Source organism: Misgurnus anguillicaudatus, chromosome 13 (genome assembly GCF_027580225.2).
Source record: "Misgurnus anguillicaudatus chromosome 13, ASM2758022v2, whole genome shotgun sequence".
In the NCBI taxonomy this organism is placed as follows: domain Eukaryota; kingdom Metazoa; phylum Chordata; class Actinopteri; order Cypriniformes; family Cobitidae; genus Misgurnus; species Misgurnus anguillicaudatus.
Window position 1 is genome coordinate 23,871,724 of NC_073349.2, and position 12,031 is coordinate 23,883,754.

The 12,031-nt window shown below is 36.4% G+C and overlaps 1 protein-coding gene across 1 annotated transcript in view; it reads right to left on the reverse strand.

The window, feature by feature from the left end:
- Positions 1–12,031, reverse strand: part of plxna2 (plexin A2) — a 260,451-nt gene that overhangs the window by 40,148 nt on the left and 208,272 nt on the right. Inside the window, exons 18-22 of the mRNA XM_073875455.1 lie at positions 7,643–7,882; positions 7,193–7,336; positions 4,735–4,969; positions 2,882–3,024; positions 2,361–2,629 (exon numbers count right to left, since the gene is read on the reverse strand). Of these exons, the coding sequence (XP_073731556.1) occupies positions 2,361–2,629; positions 2,882–3,024; positions 4,735–4,969; positions 7,193–7,336; positions 7,643–7,882 (1,031 nt within the window). The remainder of the gene's footprint in view (positions 1–2,360; positions 2,630–2,881; positions 3,025–4,734; positions 4,970–7,192; positions 7,337–7,642; positions 7,883–12,031) is intronic.

A 12,031-nucleotide genomic window follows, 5' to 3' on the forward strand; every position in this document is an offset into this window, starting at 1 on the left:
AAAGTAATGCAAAAGTAACGTAAGCATTACTTTCCATGAAAAGTAACTATTAGTTACTTTTTTGGGGAATAACTTAATATTGTAATGCATTACTTTTAAAAGTAACTTTCCACAACACTGAATATAAAAATGCTCAAGATAGACAGAGCGAAAAATTATAACATTTTTGACGGAAAAGTAGCGAAGGGTGAAAGTAAATTAAAGAAAACTACATAAAAAAGTGAAGAAAATACAGATTAACAAGTCTTCTCATTCACCAGATGCTTTCTAGACAAGTGAGGACACACAATGCGAACAACAGCAAAAGTAGCACGTCAAATCGGTAATCTCTTAAATTCCCATATAGAAAAAAAACGAAAAAGTGTCATCTACAGGCCCTGATCTGCCAATATGGGAGGATTAAGTGTTTTCTGGTCCTAATGATAGCAGATAATGAGAGAGACGAGGCATCTGTCGCTTTAAACAACGGCATAATCCACATTTCACTGCATCTATGACTACGAATGAGCCAACTCGCATCACAACACATAAAATATCATCCAACAGAGATGGAAAAACAGCAGTTGTGTTTGTTTACAGCGTCTGCTCCGGATATTCAAAGTGTGATGTACAGCTGATATAATGCTGCTTTCGGCAAGAACAAATCACCTAAAGCTAAAATACGCTTAGTCTTCATCAAACAGGGCTGTAATGAAAGCAGCCATGGACTGGGATATATGCTAACCCTCGGGCAACTCTTTGTTTAATCATTATTAGTCTAAATCTCCTAGTTGACGTGCTGGTATATACGGTCTTTGAAAACCTCAACATATTTAGAGGGAGGAAATAAGGAGAGGGAAAAATGGGAAAACAAGTGGATATGAGACGGTCATTAATGTTTTATGAGAAACTGGCACATAGACGATAAGTGACGCTGACAATGAGGCCGTACTTAGAGACTGGAGAGAAATACAGAAAAGGTGGATCTATAGACCATGAATCGATAACGTTATTAGGCTGTAAGATCACAGAAAAGTACATTTAGCTTAATTAGGTATTTACTACATCCATATGACATTACAGTCCTCACAGCAGCTTTATTAGTGTATAACAAAAAAATTACACATTTTTAGTAATCAAAGCGAACTAATAATGTGAACCAAAAACCAAACTAAACTAAAAAAGACAAACAAACAAATAAAATAAATAGTTATGATCAATTAAACAATCTTAACGCAAAGCATATACACAAATATATATATAAAAGCAACAGATGTAACTATAAATACATTAACCTTGAGGTTTCCATTAACTCTTTCTCTGTCATTGACGAGTTATCTCATGAATATCAATTAAGAGAAAACATTTGCATAAAAATGTTTTCCTGATGAATTTTAATACCCAATAAAAAAAATTAAAGCAAAAAGTTATTTACTAATTTTAAACTGTATGTTTTGATAATCGTTCTGAATCTGAAAAATTATTATTATTGTGAAGGAATATTTCAATTATTAATTATTATTATTAATTATTAATAATTGCAATTATTTCAGCTTTTTGCTTAAAATATATTTAAAGAAAAATACCAATATTTAAGAGTTTAAAAGTGGAGAAAAAAAATCTAGATATGATAGAATGTTTTTGTTTTGTTTTTTTCCTGGAAGGCATTTTGCGAAACTAAAAGCTAGCGGGCAACTTTAAAAAAAGGCTGGCAGGGAATGAGTTAACAAACCCAACCATTATGTAGGGTTCACACCAGATGCGGTAAAGGCGGCAAGCGTGAGTGATTTACATGTTAAGTCAATGCAAAGACGCGATTAGGCATCCTTTCGGCAGATTTCCGCGCCACATTAACCAATCAGGACCTTGCTGTAATAGTGACGTGATTACAGGAAGCGAGCAGAGTCTCAGCGGAGTCGCAGAAGCCCCTCCCATGACGCGAATTTTAAATGTCTCAAATTACTAGAATTTTACGTGCGGCTTTTACATGCGAATGAACATTACATTTTTGCCACCTCTACCGCGGCTGGTGTGAATGCACCATTAGATGTCAATCATACACCGTCTGTATCCCTGTTGTTTTATAATCCATTACAAGTCATTATAATCATTCTAATATGACGTTAAATTAGTTAATTTATCATTTATACTATGTGGCTGGATTACATCGTATGAAATGAACATTTATGCATGTATGCATATATATATTATTGTATAAATCTAATACAATAATGCACCAGATTTTTCATTTTCAGTGTCATATCTGTCTCACCGCAGGTTTGTGAGGTAGATTGGGAACTGTGTGTATTATTAAAAATCGTGCATTTGTGTGAAAACTACAGTAAGCTACATTACATCATTGTGCATGTGTTCGTTCTCACCTCCTGAGCAGTAGTTTGGGATGGTTCTTGCTCTCCAGGTTCTTTTCGATGAGGTCAGACAAGAGATGTTTGAGCACATCCGTCGCATACTCCAGCCGACCCTGTAGAGCCGTCATGATGAGCGACGCCACATTCCCGCGGTCACGCATGGAGAAGGAACGTTGCATTTCCAGCGTTCGGATGAACGTCAACAAAAACACCTTGTTGTTGACCAGCTGAGCAAATACTTTTAAAGCTTTTTCCACACTCAGCTGCCCATTACCAGAGACCTGGAACACAGAGCAAAAATACAAACGCTTTTAGAACTCAATTTTGTTACCAAATAAATCCAATACTTTATATATAATTTACACCTGTGAGCGCACATGCTACATGCAAGTCCATATCTTAAGCGTTACAACAGGACATTTTGTCTTTTGCTGGTTTCTATTTTTATGTCATTGTGAAATTGATGTTGCGTCATGCTTAGTTAAGACACAGTGTTTTGTTAATAAATGTAATTAAAGCAGATGACAGCCGACCTCAAGTTCTCTGAGCACAGGATGATCCTCGATCCCGGGGAATAACACTCTCATGGCATATGTGCGATAATCCAGATATGGGATACCAGCTCGGTCCAAATCACTGGTTAACTCATTTATATCTGTCTGCAGCTCTGCAAATGCTACAAGCAGATGGGAGAGAAAATGAAGATGATGTTATTATTTCAGTACACTAAATAATTTATATTTCATTGTCAGTTTATAACATTAGTCAGCGAGCTTAATGAAACTTGTCGATGCAATGAAAAACCTGTCAAAAATATTGATTATTTTCCTGACAATTAAATAGATTTCATCCATCACAATCAAAACACAATGTAAGAAACATCTCCGACTCATTACTTTAATGAAAAAAAGATTAAATTATTTTCATTGTATAGTATTTACTGAATTTAATATTAAATATAATTTATGCAGAATAAAATACAGCACTACAGTGATAAAAAAGGTTAAATTATTTTTATTGTATATTATTTATTGTATTTAATATTAATTATAATTTATGCAGAATAAAATACTGCATTCAGTAATTAAAAAGGTTAAATTATATTTATTGTATATTATTACTGTATTTAATATTAAATATAATTTATGCAGAATAAAATACTGCATTCAGTAATTAAAAAGGTTAAATTATATTTATTGTATATTATTACTGTATTTAATATTAAATATAATTTATGCAAAATAAAATACTGCATTACAGTAATAAAAAAGGTTAAATTATATTTATTGTATTTTATTTACCTTATTTAATATTAAATATAATTTATGCAGAATAAAATACTGCATTACAGTAATAAAAAAACTTGTCGCAATGCAAGTTATCTTATTGGTCCTTATTGGCTCATTTTCTTTATAGAGAATTAAATGTTTAGTGATTTTAAAAATATATGTGAGTGCTTTTGTCTTTTTCCGAACATTCAATGCTGTTCAAATCAAGATCTCTGAAGGTTTTGCTTTTTCCAGTTTCAGGTTGTGATGAAGTTCCTAAAGGCTGACAGAGAGCAAACCGGAAAAAAATCTTTCCGTCTCTCTATTTGAGTCTCTCTCTCTCTCTCTCTCTCACACACACACACACACACACACACACACACACACACACACACACACAGCGAGTAAATTGAAGGCTGCTGAAGTGTTTGTCCCCTGCTGGTGGAGACTGTAGGTGGGATCTCTTTAATTGGGTCCAGCCAGCGGCATCACTCTACCCTGAGGGAGATCTCTCTCTCTCTCTCCCTCTCACCTCACTTCACGTTTTCTTATTTCTCCTTTGTCTCTGTTTCTGAAATGCTCTTTCTGCTCATCATCTTTCTTGTTGTCTATCAGTACCCCGTCTCTTATTTTAACCCCGGAGTCTCTCTTAGGCATTCATAAAGAGCGGAAATCTCTCGATCTGACAGCCGAAATCTGCCCCTTTAATACCTCAGCACCTTAAAATCCTCACGGCTCTAGTGTCAGTCGGCACAAACCCTGTCCGCTCAGCCCTGCTAACAACGGGTCATTGTGTCTATAAAGCAGCTTTCATTTGCAACAGCCTCCGGGATCCTTCAGCTCGTGAGGTGTGATGCATCACCCACGCCTAAGGATTTGGCTGCTGCAACCTCATCAATACGAATGTGACTGACATTATTAAAACTAAAGTTTAAACGTTGAGTATTACACTGTAAAAGTGTAGTAAGTAAGGGTATAGTTATGTTCCTGTAGCTCAAATTGGGGAGCATTGCATTACCACCGCAAGGGAACTGATGAAATAATGTACTTCGAATGCATTGCAAGTCATTTTGGATGGCCTGTACAGTATATAAAGTGTTTGGTTGCGTTTTTCTCACCTTCCTTGCACTCCAGCGCGACCCTGGACTCCAGGTTGTCCATTTGCATCTGGAGTCTCTTGAGCGTGAGGTCGTTCTCTCGGGATTTGCGCTTGTAGGCGATAAGCACGAGGATGACGATGATGAGAAGAAGGCCGCCGCCTGCAGCGATGCTGACGATGGCGGGAAGGGTCAGCAGACTGTCGGAAAGAATGTTTACTGAGCCGGGAGAAACATGCAGCCCTCCAACTTGCACCTGAGAGATAAACACACGCACATATACACACACATATATATATATATCAGAATCAATCCAACGCTACAGAAGCACATATAAAAATGGTCATACAGAGACGCAGAGTGCAAAATTACACCTTACCCACCGAAACAACAAAGACACAGACAAAACACACAAACCCATTCGGTATAAACAAAGTTTTCAGGCAGCACTTAACGATAAATGGATGTCTGTTCCCAGGGAACATGATAAGAGCAACAACACGGTCTGGCCTGCATCTACACCAATACCAGATCTCATTTGATTACTCCCAAGGTCTCAAACTTAATAAACAAGAGGTAAAGGGCCCTTTGGGTGTAAAAAACATGTAATTTTGGTAACACTTTATAATAAGGGTCAATGAATCATAATGAACTAATACCTAAATTCATTTAATTATTTAAATATGAAGTAATGCTGAGTTAAGGCAAGTACTTATCATAAACTAATCAAGCGTCATCATTAACTTCAACATGACTCAACACATTAATTCATTATTAAAGGTATAGTGGAAGATTTGTACGCACCTAGTTCTTCTCTTCGCTCTGTTTACAAGATGCTGTCGGCATGGCTCATACATTGAGATGTTTGCGCGGTTCGTGGCTAGCATCGCTAATCATAGCTTACATCAACTTTTACTAGCAGTCATTTTAAATGGATTTCTCCAAATAACATGACAAACTTTACATGTCGAGTAGAAACTTCACGACTGAGGCATCAGTGGAAAGCCCAACCTGTGCTTTTAGCGCACGCCAGCGTGTGAAAAATTCCCCTAAAAAAAAAACTCTGGTCTTGTTTCTTTCTTCAAAGCCCTTTCTCTTCTTGTCATACAATTCATAGACAGTTTTTCTCTTGTGACCCTCAGACATTTTGAAAAAACATGTTGAGAATCCGAGCTTCAATGAATGGCTGAAACCGTAGCTCACCACATATATACACCTGAAAGTGCACATGTGCAGAAAGCAAAACCTAGGGATGAGCACGTTCGACTGCCTTACGTTAACATATCATCAGAATGATTGACAACTGGGATGACCAATAGTCTTGATGATCCACCCGGAAAAAGAAAATCTTCCGCTATACTTTTAAATAACAACTTAAAAAAATGTAATGTTGTAATTAATGATGACTCTTCATTAGTTTATGATTAGTACATGCAATAACTCAGCCTTAGTTCATGCTGAAGTAAAAATACATTTATGTCTTAGTTCTATATATTTTATGGTCCCTTATTGTAAAGTGTAATCGTAACTCTTAAAAAGGACATTTCACAAGACTTTTTTAAGATGTCAAATAAGTCTTTGGTGTCCCCAGAGTACGTATGTGAAGTTTACGCTTAAAATATCATATAGGTAATTTATTATAACATGTTAAAATTGCCACTTTGTAGGTGTGAGAATTTTTGTTTTGCTTTGGGGTGTTTCCTTTTAAATGCAAATGAGCTGATCTCTGCCCTAAATGGCAGTGTTGTGGTTGGATAGTGCAGATTAAGGGGCGGTATTATCCCCTTCTGACATCACAGGGAGAGCCAAATTTTAATTACCTATTTTTCCACATGCTTGCAGAGAATGGTTTACCAAAACTAAGTTACTGGGTTGATCTTTTCACATTTTCTAGGTTGATAGTAGCACTAGGGACCCAATTATAGCACTTAAACATGGAAAAGTCAGATTTTTGTGATTGTTCCCTTTAACTCTTTCCCTGCTATTGACGAGTGATCTTGTCAATGAAGAGAAAATGCTTCCCTGCCAAGGACGAGATTTTACTGCAATCCATATTTCCGGTATTACCCACTAGGTGGTGCTCTTACCCAACTCATAAAACACTGAAGCATCCACTGATCCAAAAACCGTAAAAACTCCTTATATGTTTTTATCAACAAAACAAAAATCCTTTACAAAAATGCTATTATCTAAGCTTTTTGCTCAAGATTTTGTATTTTTGAAGAAACCTACCCATATCTGAAAGGTGATAAAAAGAAAACAAATGAAGATAGGATAAAACTTTTTTTTTGAAAGCAGACATTCTGTCTAATTTGATATATTTTATGTTTATATACAGTAGTTAAAGAAGAAAATTTTTCTGGAAAGCTTTAAACTTTTGTAAAAATTCATAAAAAAATGCTGGCATTGGCTGGCATTCTTTTAAATACACTGGCGGTGAAAGAGTTAATCAGAGGATGAAAAAGTTATTTGATCGTACCATGATTTTGTACTGGCCGGTGAGATTAGGAGGCTCGCACAGCAGTTGAGACTCAGACACGGTGACAGAACAGGGGGTCTCTCCGATCAGTACAGTGTAGTTGAGCTTTACACCTCCAGATGCAGAAGGAACCAGGTTCTTACCCTAAAATACACACGCACACACAATATAAACATTCAGTACTATGCAGAAGTCTTAAGGTTCGTTCACATTATAAGCGACTAGCAGTAGCAGAGCGACACAATCTCATTGATTTCAATGGAAGCTCGGCGGCATCCGGCGACACGAGCGACAGTGACCATTGATGGCTGGATGGGCGTGTCCAGTCGCGCGACAAAGTTGAATGCTTAATACTTCTAGCTAAGACTTCTGCAGATACTGTATATACATGTATCATATGCTAAAAAGTAACTACCTCTCAGGGTCAAAGTTTGAGTCTTGTAAACTTACCTTTAGAATAATAGGGGAGCCGGGTTTCTGTTCCAGTATGCCATTGGTGCTGAGAGGTTCGAAGAAAGGGTTGGGATAGTATAAGAAGTTAGTGTTGTTGTACACCAGCAGAGCCTGCACGTTATTAAAGATGAAGCCGAACTCATCCGCATGCTTCACGGAGTCCAAACCCGGCCTGTACTCGGCAGTCAAAGAGGGAGCGAAACAGCTCATGGTGGTCATGTTCAGAACCTTACACACCTGGAGGAGAGAGAGATAGAGGGTTGATATTAACTTTATATTCATCAGCATTTTCGCCAGTAATTGTTATTCATTGTTTTATCTCACTTCAGTTCTTTCCCATTAAGATCTTTTTGATACCATCTGTTTTCGAATGAACTGAAAAGACTACAGCTGCATTTCCTTTTGTTGGACAACAGCACAGCTAAAGATCAAAGGACAGAATAGCTTTTTATGTGCAAAAGTCAGCAAAGAAGAAAAGTATAAATTATACTCTTCTGATCGAATCTCTGCATCGCAAAACAGCATGAGGCCCAACAATAAACTCAGACCGTCTTCGTGAAAGAAATGAGATGTAAATCTGCTGTCAAAAATGTGTTTTCACACTAAAATCAAAGAAAGGAAAACAATTGATTTGATTTGTATTGTCATACTGCTGCCATGACAAATATTTGAAGAGTACAGAAGAGTTCAAAACCCTCTAAGTGCATCTGACATGTTTTCTTGCAATGAGCAATTTTTATTTAGCACTTATGTTTAAATTCTGTAATTTCACTGTAATGGCAATGACAAGGTTATTAGTCATTATACCACGGGGCTGTTGAATTCTTTATTCTGATTGGTTGAGAAATGTTCCATTCGTATGCATTATTTTTTAATAAACGCACACCTGACATTCAAATGTCTTAAAATAACCATGAGAGCAATGTAGTGAAATATTTGACTCTGGTTCTTTGAGTTCCGCTACGCGTCGTACCGCATTACCACCTTGCATGTGCTTTGTTTTTGAATAATTCAACGACCCGTTGTCAATTATTCCTTATGTAATTGAAATTCCTTACTTTCACAAATGTCACTTTAGTCATTTCAGTGGTATTAAAGAGCACCAATTATCCGATTCATGATTTTACATTTTCTTTGATGTGTAAGTGTTTATTAGTACATGTTAACGATATTCAAAAGGTATAAACCACAAAGTAAACGATGATGCGAGTTATCGTCTCCAACGTAAATCTCTTTTTTTGGACTACAACAAACGCACGGATTGTAGGCAACAGTTTACTTCCTGGGATTGGTGATGTAGACTAGACCGACATTATCATAATCCCTACCGCTTCGGACCGAATCTTTCAAACATGGTAAGGAGCGTTACATTTCCGGCTGACATCAGAGGTATTCAGGCCAATTACAACGTACAGATTAGCTGGCCAATCAGGGACACAGCACTTTTTAACCCTTTAACTGGCACAGCCTTTTTTGAGTGGGGGGTTGGTGAAAAGGTGATATACACCTTTAAATTAATATAACTCTGGCATTTATTTTTTTTTTTGGTCTAGAAGCCTAATTTTGGTTTTAATTTTGGTCATTTTTTGTTTTAAAGAAGACACTTCAACGTTTTTTAGGGAAGTGTCTGGAGGTGAAAATATTTCTTTTTTTAAAGCAGTTTACATTTATTTGTAATAAATAAAAATGCAATATAGTATAATTTTTCATACATAAAATTGTCAAAAAACTGAGGTTTGTGTGCTGGTTTGCTTTGAGGTTTGCTGCATACTTGTGTCACAAATGAATAAATTAGAGTTACTGCATTATTATTACTGCTAAAAGGTTTTGAAATATGAAAACTACATTCTTAGACCTTTACAACAATATATAGTTTGTCGTGATAGATTAACATTTACATAGAAAATATTGAAATAAATGTAGGTGTCCCGCTCACGGAACAGCGCCAATTAACGGGTTAAATGATGAGATGACTTTTGTACATGAATAAGTGCGTTTCAGGAAGAGAGGGACATCTGGAGCTACAAAAATTTACAATATGTGGAAAATAATGTGTTTTTAACAATAAACCAAGCAAACACATTGTATTTTACCAAATAGACAAAATAACATTGTTCTTAGCAGTGACGTAGATGCCCTTTAAACAAATTTGACTGTCTTTTAATCCAAAACCCTCTAAGTACATGCAAAAATCCTCACTTATAAAAAAGTCTCTAGTCACCTTTTATGTCCATTTTGAATAAAAAAAAAGGACTCAAACATTTTGTGAATACCCTAATATATATTTGGTAACCGGGTAAAGTGCACTGCAGTCACTTAAAGGACTTTGCTAAAAAATCAGTTTAACAGATTAATACATTTTTTACACAGATTATAATGTGTCCAGAGAGCATTCGGTCAATATCATAATCTCATTTTTGATGGAGGTGGCGTTTAGCGGTTTTGCATCTGAGCTCTTCAATTGTTCAACCAATTTTATAGTTAAACATGATGAAAAAATGTCATTATGCAAAAACATCTTTATAGCCCTATATTAGAATATTTAGCATTCAATTTATTTAAAATACAAAATTAGTGCACGTTATCTAATTTATAACTTTTGTAATGATTTTTTAATGTGTGATAGAAAAGCACAGCTGCAAGATAACTGAGTTCAAACTGCACTAATAAAACAATTAGCTAATAACACTCTCATACCTCACGAGAACTCAACAACCGTGAGCTGTACCGCATAAACATCAGCAGTCACACTCGACGGACACGCTCAAACATCGAGCCGTTCCCTCCGAGCAACAGAGAACAACACTGACGCTCTGACAACAAAATTGATTGCTGTGAAAGCCCGACTGCGCCGGGAGTTTTTCATCTCGCTCCTTTCTTCTCTTCGACTCTCAGGAGAGAAACTTAATTAGAGCTAAATATCTTCAAAGCCCGGCAGGGCCGGCGATCGCCCCGCCTCCTGCTTGCATCTCGACTCCTCGCAGCCCGAGCCGCAATCGATACTAACTACTTTAGACCACACAAACTTGATTTGGTGAGATTGAGGGTGCATCTCATTCCAGAGCTTTTGCGCTTCATTCCTCTGCACTTCGGTCCACGAGGAGTGTATAATAAGTGATATTCTTCACAGACATCTTAAGATTGCTATGGTGTTTTTGTCAGTGATTAACTGGTATTGGTTTTTCTTTGCTCACTGGCTTGATGTATCCCGAAGAAAACATTTGCATCCTTATGGATGAATTTTCTGGAAAGCGATTTGGAGAGAAAACAAGTTTTCAGGAGAGGTTTATTCCCTTGGACTGAATAATGGTTTGTTTTAAGATGCATGCCTAATAACTGAATTACATGGGTAAAGTTACACTAACAGTATGATAAATGAAAAAGGATGCCAAATGTATAAATGTACATTTCTTTTCATATCTTTAAAATAGAGGGGAAATTCAAGTGGACATTTCACAAGACGTTTATTAAGATGTAAATTAAATCTTTGGAGTCCCCAGAATACGTATGTGAAGTTTTAGCTCAAATTACCATATAAATAATTTAATATAGCATGTTAAAATTGCCACTTTTTAGCAAAATGTGCCATTTTTGGTTGTGTCCTTTTAAATGCAAAGGAGCTGATGAAATGCAAACACTGATCGCCATAATGGTGGTTTGTTGAAATTGAAACTCAATTGTGCTTTCAATTATTATTTCTCTCTCTCTCTCTGCACTTAATGACAGTGCGTGGTTGGATAGTGCAGATTAGGGGCGGTATTTTTATAATAAGATCCCCTTCTGACATCACAAGGGGAGACAATTTTCCTTTACCTATTTTTCACATGCTTGCAGAGACTGGTTTACCAAAACTAAGTAACTTAGTAACTGGGTTGATCCTTTTCACATTTTTAAGGTTGATAGAAGCACTGGAGACCCAATTATAGCACTTAAACATTAAAAAAGTCAGATTGTCATGATATGTCCCCTTTAAAAAGACTGGACGGGGACAAGCCCAAAACAGTGCATTTCTGACAAATTTACATCACAGCACTCTTAAACTTTGCAAAAAGTAATTTAATAGACACAATAACAATGTTTAAAGGGGACATACCATAAAAAAATGCCTGAATACGATCAACCCAGTAATAAAATAGGTAATTGAAATTTGGCTCCCCTTGTGATGTCAGAAGGGGATAATACCACCCCTTAATCTGCACTATCCAACCATGGCACTGCCATTTAGTGCAACGATCAGCTCATTTGCATGTTAAAGGACACACTTAAAATGGCACATTTTGCACACACCTACAAAGTGGCAATTTGAACATGTTATAGTAAATTATCTATATGACACTTTGAGCTAAAACTTTATATACGTACTCTGGAGACACCAAAGATTTATTT